The sequence below is a fragment of the Astyanax mexicanus genome, chromosome 8 (assembly GCF_023375975.1).
Source record: "Astyanax mexicanus isolate ESR-SI-001 chromosome 8, AstMex3_surface, whole genome shotgun sequence".
In the NCBI taxonomy this organism is placed as follows: Eukaryota; Metazoa; Chordata; class Actinopteri; order Characiformes; family Acestrorhamphidae; genus Astyanax; species Astyanax mexicanus.
Window position 1 is genome coordinate 13390448 of NC_064415.1, and position 25737 is coordinate 13416184.

Below are 25737 nucleotides of genomic sequence, written 5' to 3' on the forward strand. Positions count from 1 at the left end.
TATATTTCTCCTTCTGGCCCCCAACAAAAAAAAAGTTTGGACACCCCTGATTTACAATGTATATGCTGCTTCAGGATTATAGCTTCAAGATTCATCCATGATTCTAATTAAGAGCAGTGATAACACAGTTTCCATCAGACAGGCAGCGTGCTGGGTTTTACAGCTGTTATGTAAGCTATACACTGCTGTTATGTGTGAGCTGGATTGCCTGAATAAACATCTACTCATTCTCTGTGTAAACTCAGAGGAGAGACAGCCACCAGAACAAACACGCCGCGTTCCCTTTCACACCTGTGACGAACACCACGCACGGAAACTATCTGGCTGTCGTATAAACACTCAGAAGGGACCCCTGTACCCCTCCTGAGCGTCGCTGATGACGGAAGGTGCTGAATTCCCTGCTGGACTGATGCTGGATTTCAGTTCTCCCAGCAGCCCCTGTGTTCTCCTCCCTGCAGGCCTGATCTGATCTGCTCTGCTCTGCTGCTCAGTCCAGCTCAGATACAGCCTCTAATAGAAGAGTGGGAATAAATCAGCCACAGAAACAGTGTTAAACAGGGCTGGCACTGAGCCAATGCACTTTACTGCTCTCCCTAAATTCACTCTTACTCTCACACTCGTACACACACACACACACACAGAGTGAGTCCTTTAAGAACTCAGGTCTGCAAGAACAGAGGCAATGCAGAGGGTGACGAGTCAATGCACCAAAGAAGCAAGACATAACAACATTAATAATGATCATAATGATAATGTGGAAATACTACCTTCACTCATTTATATTATTATTAATAGCAGTAGTAGTAATAGACAAATGACACATTGCAATTCGATATAAATATAATATTGTGTGCTAAAAATGTTTAAAAATGTTTTTATTTTATGTTTTTATTTTAAGAGGAAGATGCATGAACACAAGCCATCAAACCAAGCTGAACTGCTTAAATCTTTGTACCAGGAGTGACATAAAGTTATCCAAAGGCAGTGTGTAAGACTGGTGGAGGAGAACATGATGCCAAGATGCATGAAAACTGATTAAAAACCAGGGTTATTCCACCAAATATTGATTTTTGAACTCTTTATGAAACATTATGAATATGAACTTTGCAATATTTGAGGTCTGAAAGCTCTGCATCTTTTTTTGTTATTTCAGCCATTTCTCATTGTCTGCAAATAAATGCTTTAAATGAAAATATTTTTAGTCTGTAGTTGATTGAATAAAACAGCAATGTTCATTTTACTCAAACATATTCCTATACATAGCAAAATCAGAGAAACTGATTCAGAAACTGAAGTGATCTCCTATTTTTTTTTCCAGAGCTGTATGTATTTAAATAATTTACATATAAAGAAAATAAGGAAGTTACTAGTAAGAAAATACTAAACATTTAATTATTGGACAATTAATAATAATAACCAATAACAACTTTTTTAAATTGCTACTTCTACTATTACTACTGCTACTACAAAAAATAATAATCAAAATAATATGATACACAAATTGCAATGATGAGCATTAGTGTCAGTGACAGTATAATGTACACAATCCAATCCAAACTTCAAGTCCAAAGTCAGTGCAGTGTTTTCTCTGAAAATTTTACAGCACTTTGGAGATGCAGATTTCAATTTCCAGCAGGACTTGGCACACTGCCCACACTGCCAAAAGTACCAATTGGTATTTTATAATATTCACATTTTCTTAATCACTTATTTTTATTGGCTGTTAACCATTATCATCAACAATAAAAGAAATAAACACTTAAATTAGATCAGTCTGTCTGTAATACATTTATATAATATATGAGTTTTACATTTCAAACTAAATTACTGAAATAAAGTAACTTGTCAATGATATTCAGTTTTTTTAGATGCACTAGTAATAGGTATATAAATAAACTGTATGCATATAACTCGAAAAACATATGTAATAATATACTGTGAATAATTGTTTAACACATTTAATGTCCATGAATGAATGAATGAATAAATATTATTATCACTACACTGTACACATACACTGTGATATTTCTTATCAGTTCTGCTTACTACCATAAATGTACAGTTAATTAGGCGGCTCAGCTTTATTATGTCATGACATTGGTTGTTGACCCTTTTAATCTTCTATGTGTGTGTGTAAGGGAGAGAGATGTAGTAGGCCTGTCATATCTAACTGATCCTGTGCTGCAGCCATAATTTAATCCACATGATTCTAATCTGATAATCTGTGTCAGTAGCTGTGGACGGAGATGCCTCACTTGAGCAGAGCTGCAGCAGTCTGACACCAGAGGGCCAATCTGAAGCCTCTCTGACTTTACACTACTGGAGAGGAAATAAAAGCTGTTTGCGGCGTAACTGTGCATACACAGTACACAGTAACTACTGAACTGAAGTAATAAGGAGTGTTGCTACTGCAGATTGTCTTAACATAGTGATTTGCCAACCTGCAGAGAGCTGGTTGGCAAATCAGCTCATAAAGAGCTGAATCCAAAATTCACATTTTATCCCATTTTATTCACAAATTTGCAAGGCCAATTACCCCACCCACTCAGTAGGAATCCATTATCACTAGTATCCTAATACCCCAACATTAGGAGGGTGAAGAACACATTTCTCCACATGTGGAGCCCCTGGGTAAAAGGGAAAGTGCCAGATCCCAGCACTGATACATCAGCTAACAGATGCCTGTGCTGAACAACAATCACACTGGGAATGATGTGGGGAGAGAATCCTATCTACCCACCCAGAGAGAGCATGGCTATCAGTCCTCTCTCAGACTCTGGTTGCTGATGGCAATCCTATCTGTAGGAGCATTCCTGTAAACATTTGCCAACTTGGAACTAGGACATTTCAATATCTGAGTTTAAATAGAAGGCAGCATTGAAATACCAGGACTGGTTAACTTACCTGAGAATTCCTAGGTTTGTATGTAAGGAATTCACAAGATCCCGCCCCCAACCACACCATGATCAGTTCCTCATCCCTACATTACACTTTACCTTTATTACTACAGTATGTTGTTGTTATTTGGTGACAGCCTCCTCAGTTCCTCTTCAGGTTCTTCCTCTTACTTTAGGATCCTTTTGCTCTCTGCACCCACACAAGTACATTGTTATTTACTGTAATAAGTTACAGTACTTAGAAAGTAAAAGAAAGTCCAGCAAATCAGACAAAATACAAAGAGCCAGGAAATGAGTTCACCAAACTGAATGATTCATGAGTAGGCACCTGTTCCTGTTTGTTAAGTTCTCTAATCGCCTCTGTATTCATCATTACCTGAGAAGTTAAGTAGAACTGCCTCATTCCAGTTATCAGCACTGATCTCCCATAGCAACCATGAGTTCTATATGTGATATAGGATGACATCATCTAATGGTGAAGGAATACAGGTGGGACGATGCATCACAGGTGAGTCAGAGTGTGAGGTTTAAACACACACAGCTGCAGCACAGAGCTGACAGGACTAAATACACACACACACACACACACACCACACATTGTTATACGCTATTGATGGGAAAATGTTAAATGTAAATAGGCAAGTAAATAAATAGCTGTATATAAATTGGTCAGTACTACAGTTGTACAAGTTCCCAAGTTTTGAGAAACTGTACATAGATTTGTTTTATCATATGTTGATATGGTACTATGCATTTGTACTTACACCCTAAGACCAACTTAAAAACAATCTAAAAGAATAAATTACAACAATAGTATGTACATAAAAATAAAAATGATTATCTCCAAAACACCCTTCTTAACATAGACCACATATTTGTTTTTGTTTTGTTTTTTTCCAAGTTAAAGAACAAATATCAAGAACCACAACAATAACAATAATCATCATTATTATTCAGCAAACACAGAAAGAACAATCTTCATCTTCTGAGGCCACATATTTCTTTAAAGGACAAGAAATACCATCACTTTCTCTCTTTGTTTCTCTCTCTGTTTCTCTCACCCTTTTTCTTTCTCTGTCTCTCTCACTTTCTTTCCCTCAGTCTGTCTCTCTTCTTTTCGCTCACTCTGTCTTTCTCTATCTCTCATTCTGTTTTTTTGCAGTCTTTCTTTATCTTTTTCTTTTTCTCAATCCATCTCTCTCCTTTTCTCTCTCTCTGTTTCTCTCTGTCTTTCTCTCTCTCTCTTCGTTTCTCTCTGTATTTCTCTCTCTATTTCTTTTTCTCAGTCCATCTCTCATCTTTTCTCTCGCTCTGTTTCTCTGTTCTTCTCTCTCTCTCCATTTCTCTCAGTCTTTCTCTTTACTTTTCTCTCCCTGTCCGTCTCTCTCCTTTATCTATTTTTATATCTCTTTCTCTCATTGTCTCTCTCATTGTCTCCATTTCTCTGTCTTTCTCTCTCTATTATTTTTTCTCTGTCTTTTTCTATTTCTTTCTTTCAATCCCTCTCTCCTTCACTCTCTTCCATTCTATTTCTCTGTCTTTCTCTCCCTCTGTTTCTCTCAGTCTTTCTCTTTCTTTCTTTCTCTCCTTTTCTCTCTTTCATTCTATTTATCTGTCTTTCTCTCTTTTCGTGTCTTTCAGTTTTTCTCTCTATATTTCTTTCTCTCAAATTTTTCTCTCTCTCTCTCTCTCTCTCTCTCTCTCTCTCTCTCTCTCTCTCTCTCTCTCTCTCTCTCTCTCTCACTCTCTGCGTCTTGGGGTGTGTGTGTTAAATTTCCGCTTCCTCCCGCGGCTCCTCCTCCTCTCCCCCCGGCCCTGCGGACTGTAAACACGGACTCGAGCGATCAGCGCTCCGCTCTCTGCTCTGAACGGACGGATGCTCGCCCTCGCTCTGTAGGGGCTTTTCGGAGCAGCGGAGCTTCAGGAGAACAGCCCCCCCCCCGCCCTGAGCCCTACTGCCCCTCTTACCTCTCTTACCCCTCCAGCCCCTCGGCTCCTTCTCTCTGTCGCTGTACCCGTGAAGCTCCAGCATGTCTGAGCGCAGCGGGCTGCCTCGGGCTGGAGGAGCCCCGTCCCCTCAGCCCACCAAAGCGGTCAACATCAGCTCCAGCCGCCCCGTCCACATGAACCTGTACGCCACCTGGGAAGTGGACCGGTCCTCGCCGAGCTGCGTGCCCAGGTAAGGCGCTCTTCGGGCGGCTAGACGAAGAGAGGGAAACCGCTGTTCTTCCTGCCGGATGCACCGCCGTCATGTGCCTGTTTTGAACCGCTCAGATCTGCGAGCACGATTGCAAAACGGCGTGTTTACACGCTTGCAGCGGTGGCTGTTGAATTTTTCTAGTTTCTTGGGTTAAAAATGTGATTTTGTGCTGTTTTAACGGGAATGTATCGCTTGGGTTGTACGCTGCACGTTTCTCCAGTTAGCGTTAGATTGGTGGCGTTACGCTTGAGGTAACGTTACTTCTCCAAAACAAAGAGAAACTGGGAGGAATAACGTTACTCTGCCTGTGAAACACCGCAGTTATTACACAAATCACAATAATAACATGGTCTTTACGGTGTTTAAGCTTTGTCTGAGAGCTGCATGTTTTGCTATAATGTTAGAAACGCGTTATAAACGTTATTTCTAATAAACAAAGCGTGAACCATTCATAACGTTCAGCTCACGAAGCCTCAAGATGGGCAGTTCAGCAACATATTACATATAAGCAGATATTTCTGAAGCTGTTTAGCTGTCCTACATCTACTGGAGGATACAGTTGAGGCTTTTTGAGGTTGGGTGAGCTGGTGTGGTTTGAAAAGATAGACATGCTGTTTAAATCCTGTTAAGAGATCCTCTACCCATTCACACTCACTGGGGTCTCCCTGTAGCTGTGTGTGTGTGGAAGTGACTTGCTTGAATGGGTCAGTATACTTGTGTGTTTGTGTATATATGTGTTTGAGTAAGTGTGCATGTATTTGTGTGTATGTTTGTGTGTGTATGTCTGTATTTGTGTGTATGTATTTGGATATTTGTGTGTGTGTTTGAGGAGGGCAATATTTCATAGTATTTTCACATAACGATACTCTTGGCGATATAACACAACTCAATACATTTTTTTGAAAAAACAAAAATATATATATTATAGCATACGATATGATATGACACACCCCTAACTGATATATTAAAATATCTGCATATATGCATGTATGCATGTTTGTGTGTGTATGTATTTCTGTGTATGTGTGGGAGAGTGGCCTTCATGAGGAAACTTGGGGAAATACCTGAGAAGAACCTCAGCCAAGAAACTGTGTTGTTGATTTTGGTTTCAGTAACAGGTGACTAATATGGTGATGTATGATTATTGTGATTAATTGCATCATGTTATGCTTGTTGGAGTGTAGGGCTGAATCATATGGGTAAAAACTGGATGCCTAATGCCTGTCTGTAATCCAACATGCTATGCATGGTGCGTGTTAGTGATCGGGCATGTCATGGCAAACGTCAGTGATCCAATATGCCATGGTGCACGTCCGCAATCTGTCATGTCATTTATGGTGCATGTTGGTGATCCAACATGTCATGGCTCGTTTCAGTGATCTGTTATGTTACCATGAACGTCAGTGTAGTACAGGTTCATAGTACAGTTGGTAAACTGTACTATGCGAATGTTCCTTTTGTGTCAGGCAGGAAAAAATAAGCCATGTGTAGCAATGATGCTGTGATTCAACAGTCAAGGTCTGTAGGTGATATACTGTTGAAGATGTTCTAAAGGTTATAGGTTCTCAGTCTATTAAGACTACACTTTTGTATGTAGTTGTATTTTAGATGTTAGAGAAGAATTGAATAGAGCAGTTATGTAATAGTTTGTTATTTTACTGTATCTGGCCAGTTTTACTTATACACCCTTTTTTTTTTTACATTTTTGCCACAATTTGTTGTATGCAACTATTTGTTTAGTGAAATGGTTCCTATTATTGATTGAGGATGCTTTGTATATGGTTTGATAAAGATCCATAGGTTATTGTTGGACTACATGCTGTTGGGATTGGCATTGTGATATTTAGTTTTTATTAAAAATATAAGAATTTTCATCAGATTTCCCTAAAAAAAAAAAAAAATGCAATATTAATAGTAAATGTAAATAAAGGGTATACTTAGATATAGATATAGATCGAACAGTGTGAATTTTCCTTTTGTATCAAGCAAGTTGTAGCATGATGTGTATGATTGAGTTTGCCCTATAGGAATTTGCACGTTCAGTGATGTGACTATTGCACTTGCACACACATTCCAGTGACTGTGCTAAAACGATATATTGTGCAGCCCTGGGCTATTGATTCTATGTAGAGTAAGTCTGGATTTGCAACGTTGTAATAATATAGTGTTTTATTGTCTGTGCTATATAGTTTCATTTAAAACAATATTATACAGATCCATTTAAACTGGTTAAATGGTTTAGTGTGAATCAGTAAAACTGGTTCACATTTGGAACACTGCATTTCATCAACACTGTAAGGCAAGGTCACCACACGGGTGTTATAACCTTATAGATGCTTTATACAGGTTCTCTATTGTGTCTCTGTCTAAAGATGAAGCCTGTGCGTGCGTATTCATCCTGAAGGTGTAATCTTTTCCCTGGTGTTGTGTTGTTAGCTGGCGAGTGCTGGTCTGTCAGGGTTGTGAATGATGCGCCAGACGGCATTAATAGGTCTCTCTTAAATCCCAGGTGTAGTTTTGAGGGTGGGCATTAATAATGAATATGAGGGTTTTTTTTGTTTCACACTGACACACAGCCACCCTGCAACTTACCTCCAGCTGCTTAACTAGAGCTTAATACGGCTTAATGAGAGATACACGACACCCGTGTGTGTGTGTGTGTGAAAGAAAGACAGAGAGGTGTGTGTGTGTGTGTGAGTAATTGTGCAGATCCTGAAAGGCGTATTTCTGACTCACTGAGAACCCATGCTGTGTTTTAGGACTTCTGGGAGAACATTTCCTCACTGTTATTGGAGGTGTTCAGGCTGACCATACCAACCACAGCATCCTTCTCAAGTTACAGTAATTGACTTTTCCAGGCTCCACCCATAAATGCTCTGTTCTGTTCATAGCAGCTGTTATTGGGTTGGACTGGAAGCTCTACAGTGCAAATTAGCTGCATTTACTATGCATTTATTAGGAGTGTAACTATGTGTAAACTATGGGTGTTCCATATCTTATTGTACCTAATAATATTGCCATCATTTTTGTGTATCGTGAGTGAGCACTACTTTTTTCTGTTTTTAGCAAAAGAATAATTTACACTCTTCTCATTTCCCATTATATATCTACTAGAGACAGAATATATCTGTCCAGTATCATTTATTTGACTTTAATTCTGGATATATGGAGATATTTGGAGTGCATTATTAGTATCACAACATTCTGGATCATTGAGTTCTGTTACAAATCTGATAAAATTCTTGTATTTTTTAATATCTCAGTTAGGCAATAATAAAATTAAAATTTTCATTTAAACTTTTGTTGCAGTAGTGTATTCTTGAAATATATATATATTTTTAAATCAGTGTTTTGTCATGTCGCCAACAGTATCGTTATTACGAAAATAAAATAATGAAATATTGTGATATTATTTTAGGAGCCGTAGTGTAAACATACCAAAATATTATGGTTTAGAGCAGAGCTGGGCAAAATGAAGATAATTTATCATATTGTGATAAATTGCCTTAGTGTATTTACAATATACATTGATAAGCATATTGAGGAAATCATCAATGCTTGAAAAACACTGACCCAACTGTAAATATCTCTACAGAGAGGTAATATATATTCCGATTACTTAATGAAATTCACTATACTAAGAATGAAAGAGTATTTAAATAGCACATTTTGTCTGTATTTTAAAACATTGTGATTAATATTGTGTATCATGAACATGTCTTTTAAATATCATTATCTTACAATTTTATCATATCACCCAGCTTTGTGTACAAATATAAAATAATAAGATATCATATTGGCAAAACTTAAGAAATGTACCATGATTTGGATTTTGGCCAAAATCGTCCAGCCCTAATTTAGTGATTAGTGCAGACATGAGTTATAATAATAATAATACTGTTGAATTTGTAGTAGTTGAGGAGTATTGCTATGTTAACTGCAGTCTTGTTTGTCCCCTTCTTCTCTCTCTCTTACTGCTGCTTTTATAGAGAGTATCTCATACACTCCCTTTTATCTCTTTATTTTTTATCTCTCCTATGTCTCATCTTTACATTTGAACTGACTTTAAAAATAAAGAAAAAAAACACAGATATTGTGATATTCTTTAGCATGTTATTTACACTTATCAGTTTCCAGTGGGTTGCGTCTCTTTGACTTTATGTCAGCGTTTTTGTGTGTGAGTTACTTTAGACTTTAGACTACTGCTTAATTAACTCACTACGTAGTTTATTAACTACCTCAGGGGGATGCTATATGGCTCAAGATGGCACAAACTGTAACTTCCACAACTGTCTGTTCAAATTAAATGAAAAGAATCCAGAGCTAGTCTTCTGTTCTAGTTCTAGTCTGGTGGTAGGTTACTCTCGGATTTAAACAGTTTACATGCCAAGAGCACGCTGACACTGACCGCGTTTACAGCTGTGGCCATTCCCAAGCTATCCCATGACATTTTGCATGTCAGTGTGCTAATGTAACAGGTCTGTGGAAGAAGAAACCTGACTGTGTGAGAATGGGTTGAATGTACTGTGTCTAATGGTAACTCTAGCACAAAACTTGTTGTTCAGTTACTTTGCGTAACTGCAAAAGTCGTGAGTATTCCTGGTCTTGGAGATCTGCTATCCCTGCTCCAGCTAATTTACTCTTTCAAAAGGCTATGATTGGCTGCATCAACTCTGTGGGTATTAGTTAAAGGTGTGGGAGAGTATATTAAATTCAAAGAAGATTCTCAGGAGGCAGGAATTTACAGTTTAAACTGGATACTCAAGATTATGTAGTGAATGCAAACTAGGTATCCACAAAATATAAGGAATAGGAAAATGGCAAAAAAAACAGCTGCATTTTCAGCGTTTGGCTGAAATAGATGCCAACAAATAATGTGCACATTAGACTAAATATGACTAAGGGTCGGGCTGTAACACAATACAAAATTAACAAAAATGGTGCTAATAGTGCATATTACAGTGTTGAGCCACCCTAAATCACTGCAGGGCAAATTCTTTCACCATGACGGCCCTACTGCTCACTTCAATAAGAGCAAACCAAACCATTATCTAAGGACTAAGGGAGACGGGGTCCTCCAAAGTCCTATATAAACATGAGGAAAGAATGAGCTACCTGCACTATGTAACTTTGGTAAATGAGGCTGGACATTAATTAAGAGAACTCCATGAACCCAGTCGTATTAGTATAAACTCCTGTTACTCTTCCTCCCCGGTCCTTCTTCTACTTTCAGTGATGGATCTGTATATCTTAGCTTGTGACTAGTTTATTTTACATATTACATCCACTTTCCTTGAGAATATTTTTCAGGGGCGGTGGCTAGGGCTGCAACGAGTAGTCGATATAGTCAACAATGTTGATTTATTTAACGACTAATCGTTCATTTGTAACAGTACTGCATTACAAATGGCTCACACACTCAACTTAAGCTGTGTCTCTAAAAGTGTTTTAATATTAACTCACTAAATAATCAGTACTTTCCATGTTTAAACAACATTTAGACAATTAAATTCCTTTTAAATCTTATGTTTAGCCGTTTCTATCATTTTTAGAGATTGAAAACATGTCAGAAATAATCGCTGACTAATCGACTAATCAACTAATCGAAAAAATAATCATCAGATTAGTCGACCACCAGAATAATCATTGGCTGAAGCCCTAGCAGTGGCACTTCACTGGATTCCAAGAATGAAGCCGAAAAGACATGAGACAGACAGGAATGTGGTATAGCCACATAGACTTCGACATATCTTCAGATATCATTAAGTAATCCAGATATTTGGCTAAATATTCCATTTTATTGTTTCTGTGTTGTATTGGTGCATCCCTAGTCTAAGCAAAGCTTTCCACAGTTTCTAATTAAATAAAATTACATTTTCATGTTGAAGTTCATTGTTTCCACAGTCATTATTTTGATTTGAAAGAGCCCAAATATGGACATAGGAAGTTTGATTCCCCGGCGGACAGACTGCTTGTCTGGGATCGATCGGTAAATGAGCGGATCAGTCTTTTAGTTCATTGCTGCTACTGGGATGTTTTGTCATCAGCGAGTAATGATGAGGCGTTCCGCTTTGGCCTCTCTAAACGCCGTGTTATCGCTACAGACACACCGGCTGTCTGGCTGGTTTGGTGATTCTTTGCACATTTGCATCTGTTCCTCTCTTCTGCTGCAGTGAAGGCCGGGTTGTTTTGCATCCTTTTGTTCGTACTGCGACCAATTTCAGCTCATGGCACGAGTCATGCTTCATTCCCCTCCGTTTGATTACACTGAAGAGAGAGAGAGAGTCAGAGAGAGCGCGAGAGCAGGAGAGAGAGCGGGTAAGAATGAAGAGATTAGGTGATAAAGCTAGGAGAGCGAGATTGGTAGAATGGACAGAGCGAGAGGCAGACAAAAGAGAGAGATCAGGAGAATGTACTGAGAACAACGTTACTGTGATTTCATATTCACCAAAAACATCCACATAGGATTATAGTACTTTATTATATACATTATATAGGGCTGTGATTTGGCAAGAACTCAAGAACAATATGTATCAGGATACATGGTCTCCGATTCAGTATAGCACAGGATGTTGCGATACTGAATACATGGTGATATACTGCAATTATTTAAATGAAATACTACAAATACTATAATAGTTATCAAATCTGAGTAAAGGAAAAGTTTTCATGCATCAAAAAAAGTGATTTTGCTGTGTTGTATTCTGTCATTAGATCCCAATCATGTCAACTAATAATTAAAAATCAATGTTTTTGAAAATCCATACAGGAAAACATCTCAAATTACCCTAGTCATAATGTAATTATCATACGCAATCATGTCCTGTAATTTTTTTATGATTGTTGCAGACTTTTGTCTCCATCCTACAGTCCTACTAATCTGCTGAAACGACCTGTTCTGAACATGTTGGCAGTGGTTTCACTTAAATTCTTGCAAATTACATTGCATTGCATTACATTTACAGAATGCTTTTATCCAAAGAGACTTACAAATAATGATGTACATTTAGCAATAGAGAACATAGAAGTTGAAAGGGCCTTAAGGAGGACAAAAGGAAATGGTGGGATAGAGAAGAAAAGGAGGGGAAGATGGAAATGAGGTTCAAAGTAGTTAGTTAGTTAGTTAGAGGTGTTAGGAGAGTAAGTGCTCTTTGAAGAGCTCTGTCTTCAGGAGTTTCTTAAAGATAGCGAGAGATTCTCCTGATCTGGTAGTGGAAGGTAGTTTGTTCCATCATTGGGGAACTCTGTATGAGAACAGTCTGGATTGCTTTGTGTGAATAATGTTTGCGAGGCGAGGCCACGTTTATTGGAGGAGCGCAGAGGCTGGGAGGGAACATAGACCTTCAGGAGTGAACGCAGGTAGGAAGGAGCTGTTCTGTCATCTTGTCACCTTGTAGGCAATTGTTGGAGCATTGAATTTAATGCGAGGAGCAACTGGTAGCCAGTGGTTTTGGCTGGTTGTGTCTTACTCAACCTTCAGCCTCGTGGTCTCTATTTACAATATTAACAAACCTCTTTTGATGTGTTTATTGTGGAAACACTGATCACAGTATCAGTAAAAAATATATACAGTATATATATGATTTATCTTACATCCCTTCCCCTGTTCATCCAGGTATCGGTCAGGAAACCCTATGTAAACCGTTATTGTTAAAAGTGTACCATGTTGAAAACAACGAAACGAGATGTGTTTTGACTGATTGGTTAAATTTAATAGGGACAAAGTGCATGAATGTGATTTTCTGCAGAACGTTATCTCCTTCTGACCACAGCTTGTGGTGATGTGTTTTGCAATAGAAGGAGAAAAGAGAGCGAAAGAAGGAGACAGACAGAGGGAGGGAGGGATGATTACTAGGTTTAGGTGTTGCTCAATATCGGCACAAGCTGCGGCAAGCTTTGGAAGAAATGCTGGGGTACGCGTTAGGGCAGCGACGTGCTGCCTGAGACGTTTCATTATTCACACACACACACACACACACACACACACACACACACAGGCACTGGGGAATGGTGAGAGAGATAGAAAAGGTGAGTGGTTCCATTGCAATAAAAAAGTAATTGCCACTGCAGTGAGGTCCTGAGAGAGCGCGAGAGGAATCTATGTCTGGCACCCAATCAGTATCCAGGTCCCGGTGTCTGCAGGCCGAGCCTTTGTTTCAGAAGCCGAGGAGCAGACCTGACCCGAGGCCTCGTTCTGCAGCTGTGGCTCCGCTGTAGTTTTACTCTGAGCTGAAGCTGCACGTACATTTTCCCCCTCAAACACTGTGATATCTGACTGATGCAGACCTGAATTAGTTTGTAAGAGCTGCAGCATTGGCGTTTAAAATCGATAGATGAATAGAAATGTCATTAAACCTGGAGCAAAGTGCAGATTAATGCAGCGTGAGGGTGCAGAACTTTTAATGCAGTATTGGGGGGGGGGGGGGAAACGATGTGTTTCAGAGTTGGCGATAAACTTCACAGCCTCTTCCAAAGGTCTCTCATTTGCTGCTGATTATAAAAGTGACTGTCAACATTTAATTTAAATTTAACCCTTCTGTTATGCTCATTTGTCAGGAACAGTAATGTTGATGTTCCTGGGTCAGTTTGACTCGGTGCATGTTTAATTCTCCAAAAAACAAACAAAAAAAACAATCCTAACAAGCAGTGTGCATATTTAATTACTAACTTTATTTCTAATTATTCTATCAATATGTAGTGTAACTGTTTTCTTTATCTCTAACAGGTAGTGCTTCAATTAGGATTATTAATTCGTATTCTTTAAAAATAAATTTTTAAACTTTTTTTAATGTTTCATTGCTTTATTACTTTATTACTTTTCAAAGACCAACATAAAAACACGATACTTTTACAAAACATTGAAACATAACATTGCAATTTTGTTTTAGTTCGGTTTATGCAGGGGGTGATTGCACATCTGTTAGAAGAACCATTTTCATATTATATGTTGATTACACTAATTAAGACAAGCAGAAGAAGTTTCATACTGAAAAAAATACTTTGAACTATTTTCTAAATTCTTCAAACTTTAAAATGGGTCAGTTCGACCCAGAACATAATAGGAGGGTTAAATGTGAAAAGCTGCAGGTAATGCTCAGCAATAGGGTGGGTCAGTTTTATAATATTGATTATATCAGCGTCAAATATCCATATTTTTGTTGAAACACAGGCGCTCTAAACTCACAAAGACACGGCACAGATTTCACTCACTGAAGTTTCTGCCTCATTACTCCAATCAAATGAAGTGCAGTGAAGAATTTCGGTTATCAAATTCTATAATACTGATGCTAATAAATTCATAATTCCTAGTATTTGCTTATTTAAGAATGTTTCCCCCCCTCTTCAGTAACAGATACCATGAAGTATCGTAGAGAATTGTCTAACAGTAGTGTATTTTACGGATTATAAGGCGCATTTTATGAAACACTAGTAAGGAACAAGGGTGTCCCCATGTTTCCCTTCCTAAGTAAACAAAACTAATTAAAAAAAAAAAACATTTTCTTTTGAAGTCAAATGAGGACTGGATGCTCATCTAAACAGATTTCTCTCCTAAAAACAGTTTATTTGGGTTTATATACAGTAAGCTTAGTTTCCAGTACTTTAGCAGCGCTTAGAGGAACCCTGAGTGTTCCGGTAACCCAGGGCGCTATCAGCTAGCGGTTCATCCCACGTAGCTTGTTTTAACACTGTAAACATGCATAATACAGTCCAATATACTCACTTCTGAAGTGCAAAAGAGCTAGTGCTGTGTTTAGCGGCTAATGCTAATACTGCTCCAGTCTTGGTGCTGGAGAAACTTTACGGAAACTCCTGTATAATGCTGTACTTAAGCAGAGTGGCTTTACTGCTCCTTACAACCTGACTGGTAGAATTCATACAGAAGGTGCACTGGATTATAAGGCACACTGTCGATTTTTGGGAAAATTAAAGGATTGTAAATCTGCCTTATAGTGTGAAAAATAGGGTATATTGAAAGTCACGGAATAACAGTGTTGTGATATCACTGTTATAGTGGGCAAAATATATTGTGTCGTGAGATACACCATGATTCCCACACCTACTCTGCATCAAATTATTCTGTGTTTTGCTGTTTTGGTATTGGCATTTGGCATATTTTAACTGACTTTTGTCATGTCTAGTGAAAGCTAGACAATGCTGCCCTGGCCTGTGGGCTAAGAACTTAAGTACAATTTTGGGCATTCTTAAATTTTGGGCAGTCTTTCTTAAATGGCCCTGCGATGGTCTGGCGGCCTGTCCAGGGTGTATCCTGCCTTCCGCCCGATGCTGGCTGGGATAGGCTCCAGCACCCCCCCGCGACCCTTAATGGATAAAGCGGTTGGTAATGACTTGACTTGACTTGACTTTCTTAAATGTATTTTATGTAATGTTTAGTGCTGTCAACATGAATGTACACGCTGCAGTAGGGGTGGGCAATATTATATAATATATCGTGACACAGAAATATCATGATATTAAAAATCCATATCGTGATAATAGGGCTGTTCTGTCTTAAAAGTAGTCTATTATTTACTGTAAAGCTTTAGGTGTATTTATTGTATAATTGTTTAAGTTTGCAGTTTATATGCATGCACTAAATATTCTGCAATATTATTTGCTGCATTATATTATTTTATGCTATATTATTTATTTTGCCACACATGATTATTCTGTTATACTATACTATATTCCTGAAATGAATTAATTATTTTAGTTTTCCTATATCGCCAAGTATATCGTTATCGCAAAAATACCCTGAAATATCGTGATATTATTTTAGAGCCATATCGCCCACCCCTATGTTGCAATATAAGCAGCAACAAGCAATAAGAAAACTAGAACTAGAATAGGCAGATTGAAGACCCTTCAGCAATTCTTTTAACTGTTAGCATAGCCTTCGTTTGTCATGGATTGCTTCACCTGTACTTGTGTTTGGCTGGAGCTCGTCTGATTTATCTGATTTCTGCCCACATTTCTCACACCACCACCACCACCATCATTCTTTTAATCTGTCAGTCACGTTCACCCTCACGTTGCGCAGGGTGTTGTGTAGAGGGAGTTATGTAGGTGTTGGAGTGATACGCACTGAATGCTTGGCATTTTTCTGCTTCTCTTACTGCCTGGAAGGTTTGAGGTTTGAAGGTGAGGCGGATTCCCATGAATCAAGAAGCCCAGGTTGTTTCTGGGTCTGAATTCTGTGGAGTTGTTGGCTGGAGGTGCTTTTGGTTCTGAGTCATTGCTTGATGTTTTCACAGAACTGATTAAAATGGACTTCCAGTTTCATTTTCTGTAGTTTCCTTCAGACCTAGCTCTTTTTACCTTTCTGTCTATTTGTGTATCTTTCTATCTCTCCATCTATCTATCCACAGTTGCAAGAAAAAGTATGTGAACCCTTTAGGGATTACTTGGATTTCTGCATAAATTGGTCATTAAATGTGTTCTGATCTTCATCTAAGGCACAACACTAGACAAACACAGTCTGCTTAAACTAATACCACACAAAACCTTATATGTTTGCATGGTTTTATTGAACACAACATGCTAACATTTACAGTGAGGGGGAAAAGGAAAAAGTATGTGAACCCCTACTCTAATGACTTTTCTAAGAGTTAATTGGACCCAGGATGTGATGAGATTGGATGTGTTGGTTAAAGATCCCCTGCCCTATAAAAAAAAAAAAAACACACACAGCAGTTTTGAGTTTGCTGTTCTTAAGAAGCATTGCTTGATGTGTATCATTCCTTGGACAAAAGAGCTCTCAGAAAACCTCTGTTCAAGAATTGTTGACTTGCATGAAGCTGGAAAAGGTTATCTCTAAAAGTATCTCTAACAGCCTTGATATTCATGCGTCCACTGTAAGACTGACGGTCTACAAATGGAGAAAATTCAGCACTGTTGCTATTGTTCCTAGGCAAGGTCATCCTGTAAAGATGCCTGCACGAGCACAACACAGAATGATCAATGAGGTGAGGAAGAATCCTAGATTACATACATGGATACAATTACAACAGAACTTTAGAGTTATTTACAGGATGAAGAATTATTATTATTATTATTATTATTATTATTATTATTATTATTATTATTATTATTATTATTAATCATAATTATCAAGAAAAGAAAAAAATAACTGTGTGGTGCCTTTATAAATGTGTAATAATAAGGAATACATCAGTAATATCAGTAAATTAGTTACAATCATTTATATTCTGTGGTTTGGTCTACGCTGGTTTTCCCTCAGATTGTGACAGCCTGTAATGTATTGTGCTGTTTGAGTGATCAGCTCCTTCATTTCTCCCAGTATGTAACTGTAATGTTCTCTTTCTCTCTCTCTCTCTCTCTCTGTCTCTCTCTTTCGCATGCTCTCTGGCTCTCACACATCCTCACCACATACGCTCACTCTCGCTGTCACTCAGCTGAAGCCTCTGACATCTTTTTCTTCCCTTTTAGGAGCTTTTTCCATTGTTTTCCCTCAAACTCCTACTTGGAAAGTGACACGAGAATAAAAGTCGTCCTCCTGTCTGTCCGTCGCCACTCTTCAGATGCTCCCAGCTGAACTTTGAGGCTATTTTAAACCCCTTGCGCTGTGCTGAGGTTTTAGTAATGCTTTCAGGTTTATTTTCAGCATTTCACAGATGCTTCTTACTGGAAACACTTGGTTTCAAGCATAAACACTCTTATCCCTGTGTTTATATTCCTGATACTATGACCCGTTTCCCCGTCCGAAAATAAAATGTACTGTAATGTTCTAACAGCTAACAACACGCATCAATTCCAAAAACAGTGCTCTACTTATTACTCCAAGAATTCATTCATATCAGGATACAAATCCGACTTTTCTGCTAATTCTGTACACAAATCATCTGATTTGGATCACTTTCTTATACTTGAAATTCAGCTAAAGATCATGTTGGAGTTTTTCCAACTCTATTTGTTTTGTGGGATTTTAAGCATTTAAGTAAGCATGTCCTTTTAAATGGAATTATTATGGAAAGTGATAATTGAATAGCCCTCACTTTTACAAAATAAGAATCTAACTATGTGTTTTTAGCTCGTTACAAGGCAGCCAGTCATAATAAATGGACAATTAGAAATACACTAGGTTTTATTGTTTTACTGTATAGTTGTACTTTTTTTCTTTTTCAAATTTTTCCCATTTTCTCCCCAATTTTGCTCAGCCAATTATCCAATTACCCCTATTACTAGTAATGCTCCAACACACCAGGAGGGTGAAGACTAACACATGCTTCCTCTCATACATGTGAGCCAAGTCAGCCAACGCTTCTTTTCGAGCTGCTGCTGATGCAGCAGTGCCGAGCAGCCAGCGCGCTCGGAGGAAAGCGCATCGACTCGGTTCCGATACATCAGCTCACAGACGCCCTGTACTGCAGACATCACTGTTTTATTGATGTGGGGAAAGAGAGCGCCATCTACTCACCCGGAGGGAGCAGGGCCAATTTTGTTCCCTCTGAGCGCCGGCAGCTTGATGGCAAAGCTGCATGAGCGGGGGTTCGAACCTGCGACCTCCCGCTCATAGTGGCAGCGCTTTAGACCGCTGGACCACTCGGGACCCATAGTTGTACATTTTCCTATTGTACATTTTTAGAGACATAGTTTTTGTAAGACAGTAGTTTTAACATTAACACCACCTCCATGTCACTACGTTCACTGTCCATTTTGTCAGCTTTACTCATCATATAGGAGAACATTGTAGTTCTATAAATGAGAGGATGGGGCACAGCAGTGCTGCTGGTGTTTTTAAACACTGTATCCACTTGCTGTCAAAGCTAGTAGACCCTCCTATCTATAGCTGCTCCACCTGTAGATAATGTCTGTGCTTCGATGCTTTAGGGAGATTTATTTCCGCTTGATTTCTGAATCTGAATCCGAATCTGCATGTTGTGTGGCATGAAGAGAGCTTCAGAAATGTTTAACTAAACATAAAACCACATCAGAGTGTTCTCTGTGTTGAAAGTCTCGGGATTGTGAAAACCAGTTCCTGGAGCATGAAAAGAGGAACAGGAAATCCGAGTTCTGTTCAGCGTGATCAGCACAACAGCATGTCCAGCAGATTAAAGGAGGAAAGAGAGGGTGTGAAGGGTTAATGCTGAGGCCTGAGCCAGCGGTTCTGAGCAGGTGCAGCAGTAGCAGCGGCCTGCGGGACACAGGGTTCATTGTGTCCAGGTCTCAGATGTGGATGTCGATGTGAAATAATGATGGCAGTGAGTGGCTGTCCTGGAAAGTATTTCTGTTTTTATTCCTCAGCTGTGTGCCTGTGTGTGTGCCTGTGTGTCTCTGTCTGTCTGTCTCTGTCTGTCTGTCTTTATGAGTGTGTCTATCTTTATGTGTGTGTCTCTGTCTGTGTGTCTCTGTGTGTTTGTGTGTGTGTGTCTCTGTGTGTTTTTATGTGTGTGTCTCTGTGTGTTTTTATGTGTGTGTCTGTGTGTTTTTATGTGTGTGTCTCTGTCTTTCTGTCTTTATGTGTGTGTCTCTGTCTGTCTGTCTCTGTCTGTCTGTCTGTCTGTCTTTATGTGTGTGTCTGTCTTTATGTGTGTGTCTCTGTCTGTGTGTCTCTGTCTGTCTGTCTTTATGTGTGTGTCTCTGTGTCTCTGTCTGTGTGTTTTTATGTGTGTGTCTGTCTATGTGCATCTGTCTGTGTGTCTTTATGTGTGTACCTGTGTGTGTGTGTGTGTGTGTGTGTGTGTGTGCGCGCACTTATCATGTCTCACATCACTCTGATCATGTCAGGTGTCTGTAGTTCTGTTGGAGCAGGGTAGGTGTAGAACTGCAGGAAGTCCCGTTGGGCTGAGTATTAAACTGACAGAACAGATCTGACTCTTCTGACACACAGCTGGATCTCTGAGGTCCTGACGAGCACAATAACTGAACAGCAGGGCTACGTATTGGCAAGACCCGGCAAATGTATATAAATATATATAAATTTGTGTGTGTATATGTGAGTATGTATGTGATTCTTTAAGTGAGGCGATTTTTTTTAAGTGAGGCGATTTTTTTTTTTTTAATACAGGTTGGAGGTTTAAACACAGTGCAAACTGAAGCACTATCTGACACCAGTCTTCACATGCATGTAAACTAGTAATTCCAAATCATTACTATGGTTACAGTATTGCAAAACATATGCAAAACTTAGATATATGAATATATCTCCCAAGACTTTAAAATAATCACTTTCACAGGGCTTAATTTAAGATAAAAATTGAAATACAGGCCTGTCTTTTTTATTGGACAATATATTGTATTAATGTATTACATGAATGCCTTTTAACGAATTGAACCTTTTAGGAATTCAAAATCCTCAGATAAAAGAGGGAAACTTCAATCTTAATAAAAATAAAGCAAAAATGTTGACGTACAGACTTATTTAGTTTAATGGACTCTCTTCATTAAATAAATACAATGAGCGATCCTGAGATCTACACAAAGATTCTGTGGGGATCTAATGTTACTTTAGTTTTCCTCTGCTGAAGTCTGATCCAGCATTTTCTGATACTGGAGGAGAGAATCACAGGACATCTCGACACATTGCCTGTAATAATGATGGTCTCATGTACTGTTATTCTGAGATGCTCAGTATATATCGCTAAGCAATTCTCTATGTGTTCGCTGTGTATCGATAATTTATCACAAATTAAAATTATACAATATATTGCAGTATAGATATATTGCCCCAGCCCTATCTGATTCCCTCTGTTTTCATGCTTGTTCTGGTGCTGCTGTTATATTACTGGCACATTGCTGGACCTGAAGGCTGAAGTCTTCCTGACTCGTATTAGTCTTCATAAACTTCTCCTACTAGCCCAGTTTATAAGCAGGTCACCAAACTTGATCTGAAGTTTTATACTACAGGCTCTCAGCGTAGCTCCAGCTCGTTTCTCCTCCTACATCTTCATTCCGCCTTTTAATCCGTCTCTCCTGCTTACAGTCAGCCGCTCTGAAGATGCTCGCTCACTTGCTCGCGCTGCCAGGCCTGGTGTGAGGCTTCCAGCGTTTGGCACGGGGCGTCCTTGATGATGGGCCACTCGTGTGCTTCTGTTGTCCGTCCTTATTTTCATCCCTTCTTTTCTCTCTCTGTTCATGTAGGTCATTATATTTCTGCATCCTGTGTTTTATTATTCTGTTTTCATTTTATTATTTTTCCTTCCTTCTTCAGACATTCTCTTTCATTTGAAGCAGCGCAGCTAAATTGATCAGAGTTGACTTAGTAGAACATCATAAAACATTTACCAATTTCACACTTCTGCAGAAAGCTAATGGAATATGTGCTTTTGAGAGTTTATTTTCCAGAAGAAGTTAGCTGATTAACCCTGTAAACCCCTTTTACTCTGTATATAGGCTTGCACTGATTGATTGTTATATTTTACATTAGGTTTATAGGCTCTTAATGTGAACCCTGTGGGACTTTGCAATGTTTAGTGGGCTATATGACTAACTTACAGCTGTTCAATAGCTTTTACTTAGTAATTAACCCTTTTAGACCTGAATTATTTCCAAGTGATTGTAAGAATGTTGTTTTTTGTAATCTAAAAACCACAAAACACGAACCAGTGAATTATTCTAGTATTAAATCTAATCTGCCATATAATATTTTACATTTTCTGTCCATTGCATTGGAATCCTGTGTTTACCATTGTTACTTTCATAACTGATATTGACCTTTTTACTTCACAAGCTGTGATTAAACAAAATAAACTTGATCAAATAGAGTATTCTAAATTAGATTAAATAAATAAGTGTATTATATGCAATTATTAACCCAGGATATAAATTGTTAAAGTTATAACTGAGCAGACTATATATACATTTGATTCTTACAGTCTGACTCTTCCAAAATGCTGCAAGAATTCATCCTTATCTTTCACACTCTCACACTCTCTCACATACACACAGTATTAATCTGGCGGCACACTGACCCACTAACACACTGACTTCACAGCTCCTTCCAGATTCTGAATTATTAACAATTATAAAATATTACTAGCAGGGGGACAAATTCCTGCAGGATCGCTGACGTGGCAGAAGGTTTAGATGAATTGGACCGAGCTCAGACTCTATTTCTCTGCTTTGGTCCGTATGTGTTCAGTATAATGAATTATTAAAGTCACGCCGGACTGCGCTGGAGCTGCAAGGTCTGAATGGACTTCAGCCTGCTGGACTCGAGAGGTGGAGGCCTTTTTCAGTTTTTAGAAAAGCACAGTTGATTGGATGTGGAGTTTCAGTCATGGCTGGATCAGAGATAAGGATGTGCAGGAGTGCTCTGTTAAATATTCAAGGTGCTGTATTTAAATAGGGAAGATTCTATCCCAAGAATTCATCACAGTTCATTATGGGAAGATGGAGAAACCAGCAGGACATGATGTCTTTAAAAGTGCTCATCTTGAGACTGTACATGTATCTAATTACTAGGGGTGGTCAATATCACAAGGTTTTATCGTTTTGTGAACAGTTTTTTGTTATTTTTCTACAAATTGGGGTTGTAGCAAATTTTTTGGTAGTATAATTTTTTACAATTAGTCTACGACCTTTTCTGCCATCCTATTTAATAATGCCTACTGTGAGCACGGCTCCTATTCCGGTGCACATTTGCATCAACTGTACAAGTCTACACACCTATAAATGTCACCCTGTTGTCTAGTTTAAAATTAGAATATCATTAAAAGTTACTTTATTTCAGTAATTCAGTTTAAAATGGGAAAACACTCTATCATATAGATGTATAGATATTACACACAGTGATCTATTTTAAAAGTTTATTTCTTTTATTGTTGGTGATGGTTTATAGCCAATAAAAAAAAATCACAAATCAGTGTCTCAGAAAACTTGAATTTTATATAAAACAAATTACTTTTAGCAGTGTGGGCAGTGTGCCAAATCCTGCTGGAAAATGAAATCTGCATCTTCATAAAAGTTGTCAGTAGCAGAGGGAAGCATGAAGTGCTGTAAGATTTTGTGGGAAAACAAAACTGCACTGACTTTAGACCTCAAGCAGCTTGGACTGTGTGTCTCTCCACTCTTCCTCCAGACTCTGCTCCTTTGATTTACAAATAAAATGTAAAATTTACTGATGGTCAGTGATGGTTTAATGGAGAGTCATGTCATCTGCTGGTGTTGATCCACTGTGTTTTATTATCAAGTCTAAAGTCTTGGCAGTTTTGTTCGAACTTGCAGTTGGGGTTCGAACCTGCGACCTCCTGCTCATAGTGGCAGCGCTTTAGACCGCTGGACCACTTGGGGCCCCTATTTACTTATTTTTTAATTAATTCAGGAATATATTACTGCAACAAAATAATATTAAACTTAATTTAGTTTAATTTAACAGTTTGATACATTATGTAGAAACAAAACTCTGTAAATGGTACACCCCTAAATGTTAATATAGGTAATATAGTGCAGGTCAATCTTTAATGTGACTGGATCCCCAATGTGATTATAAAGCAACACAGCCGCAACAGGAGCAAAGTTGGTGACCCAGTTGAAATCATCTCATGCCTGGGAGGCTGGAAGTTTCCTATCTCCACTAGCTGTTGCCTCCAGCCCTTTCTGCCTATTCTTTCTCTCTCGCTGTATCTCTCTGGCTCGCTCGTTCTATCTTCTCATGTGTCCATCTCATCATCTCTAAACAGGATTAGTGCAGGACTCACATCGTTAGCGGCTAATCGTTTTAATGAAGGAGCCAGTGTGCACTTTGTGTGTGTGCAGTGTGACACACTTACTGTCTTTAACCTTATAAGCCACTCATGCGTTATCAAACCCATCCTGACTGCAATTTATACAGGCTTACACACACGTGTGTGTGTGTGTGTGTGTGTGTTTTTGTGTGTGAGTTTGAGACGTCTTTGGTGATTCCTCCTTTATCTCCTTTTGCTTGCTGAGTGACTGACACGCTTATAGACGTCTGCAGGAGGGAGATCCCCCTGCTGCAGGGGGGAGGGGGGTGTTGTGCACGCATGTGAGTGCGCCCCTCCTAATAAAGTGTCCTATCTTGTCATAACACACGCACCCTCCCCAATAACTCACCAGTGTCTCTGCTCACGTGTTAGTAGAGTTAGTTTTTCCTAGCAGCCTTTTAAGTATGTGTGTGTGTGTGTGTGTGGATTATCTGATATTAGCTTAATCAGAATATGGGTATATTGCAGTTGGGTGTCTGTAGGTGTGTGTGTGTGTGTGTGTGTAAGAAGTGATATTTTGCCTTAGTGGAGGTTGTTTGTTAGTTTGCTATCAGCAACAGAATCATTCAAAATCTCAATTTCAGTCTGGTGGTGGTCACACTCTGTGGCAGAACCAATCAAAAGCTCTATTTAAGCTGGGGGTGGTCAAGCTCATCTTCAGAACCTATAAAAATCTCCATTTTAGCTAGGGGCGTTCAAACTATGCAGCAGAACCAATCAAAATCTCAATAGCTGATCAAACTCAGCAACAGAATCAAACCAAATCTACATTTCAGCCAAGGGGATGGAGAAATTCAACTGCAAAACATCAATCAGAATCAGAATCTCCATTTCAACTAGGGGAGACCAAACTGAGCAGTATAACCTACCTAAATCTAAGTGAGATTATCAATTCCAGCTGAGGGAGTGGTCAAACTTGGAGGTTGTACCATGCAAAAGCTCCTTTTCAGCTTGGGGATGGTCAAATTCAACTGCAGAAGCAATCAGGGTGGTCAAACTTAGGCTACGTTCACATTACAAGCCACATTGCCCAAATCCGAATTTTTACTCAGATTGGATTTGGCAAACTTGACGGACCACATTCACAAATGTGCGTGATCTGTCCCTGAAACGCCTCACATGCGCACATTGATACCTGTATAAACGTCTCCTTCTTCACCATCAACAAAAAAAACTCATATTTGAGAGACGACTTGTAGCTTCATGAAGGGAATGGATGAGTTAGCAGCTCATATGTGGAGCATATTTTGCTGGAGTGGAGAAACAGTAAACAGCTGGTCTGGTTCATGCTCAGATCAAGGAGATGAAAAAAGGCCAGGCGGTTTGCTTTTGCTGTTTTTGCAGCTGTAGCTGCACAGCTGCACCAAGAGATGTGATGGGTACGAGAGAGAAGCACGTAGCTCATGCGTAAAAGCTATAAAAAAGATGCATGAATTCCATTGATCGGATACGTATCCAATTTAGAACCACAATGAAAGTGACTCAAATCTGGTCTGAGCCACTTCAAGCAAAACATCAGGTTTAAGTCACTTCAGCCTGGTAATGTGAATGCAGCCTAAGATTCTGAACCAATTCACATCTAAATTTCAGCTGAGGGGGTTGTTAAACTCAGAGGTTAAACCAATCAACATCTTAAGTTTAGCAAAGGGGCAGTCAAACATAGCTGCTTTCAGCTTAGCGCTGGTCAAACTGAATCAGAATCTTCGTTTTAGTTTAGGAGGTCGTCAAACTCAATTAAAATCTTCTTTTCTGCTTGGGAATGGTAAAACATAGCAGCAGCAGACCCAATCCCAGGGGTCAATCTACCAATGGTATGGAGAAGCAACCATGAGCCTGTGGCCAATGGTCAACAGGCTCCACAACGAGCCTCTGCTGAAGGGGGTGTAAAGCCAAACTTCATTGGGTTGTAGAGCAGAAGAACAGTGCTGTATTGGACAGAGCTCCTCCAGAAAATCAG

At 39.0% G+C, this 25737-nt stretch overlaps 1 protein-coding gene across 3 annotated transcripts in view; it reads left to right on the top strand.

The window, feature by feature from the left end:
* The first annotated feature begins 4681 nt into the window (after positions 1–4681).
* The window catches only part of LOC103046717 (phosphofurin acidic cluster sorting protein 1), an 81175-nt gene continuing 60119 nt past the window's right edge, over positions 4682–25737 (top strand). For all 3 annotated transcript variants that reach the window (XM_022678091.2, XM_022678092.2, XM_022678093.2), the window contains exon 1: positions 4682–5076. In XM_022678091.2, the coding sequence (XP_022533812.2) occupies positions 4928–5076 (149 nt within the window). In that variant the 5' untranslated portion in view covers positions 4682–4927. The remainder of the gene's footprint in view (positions 5077–25737) is intronic.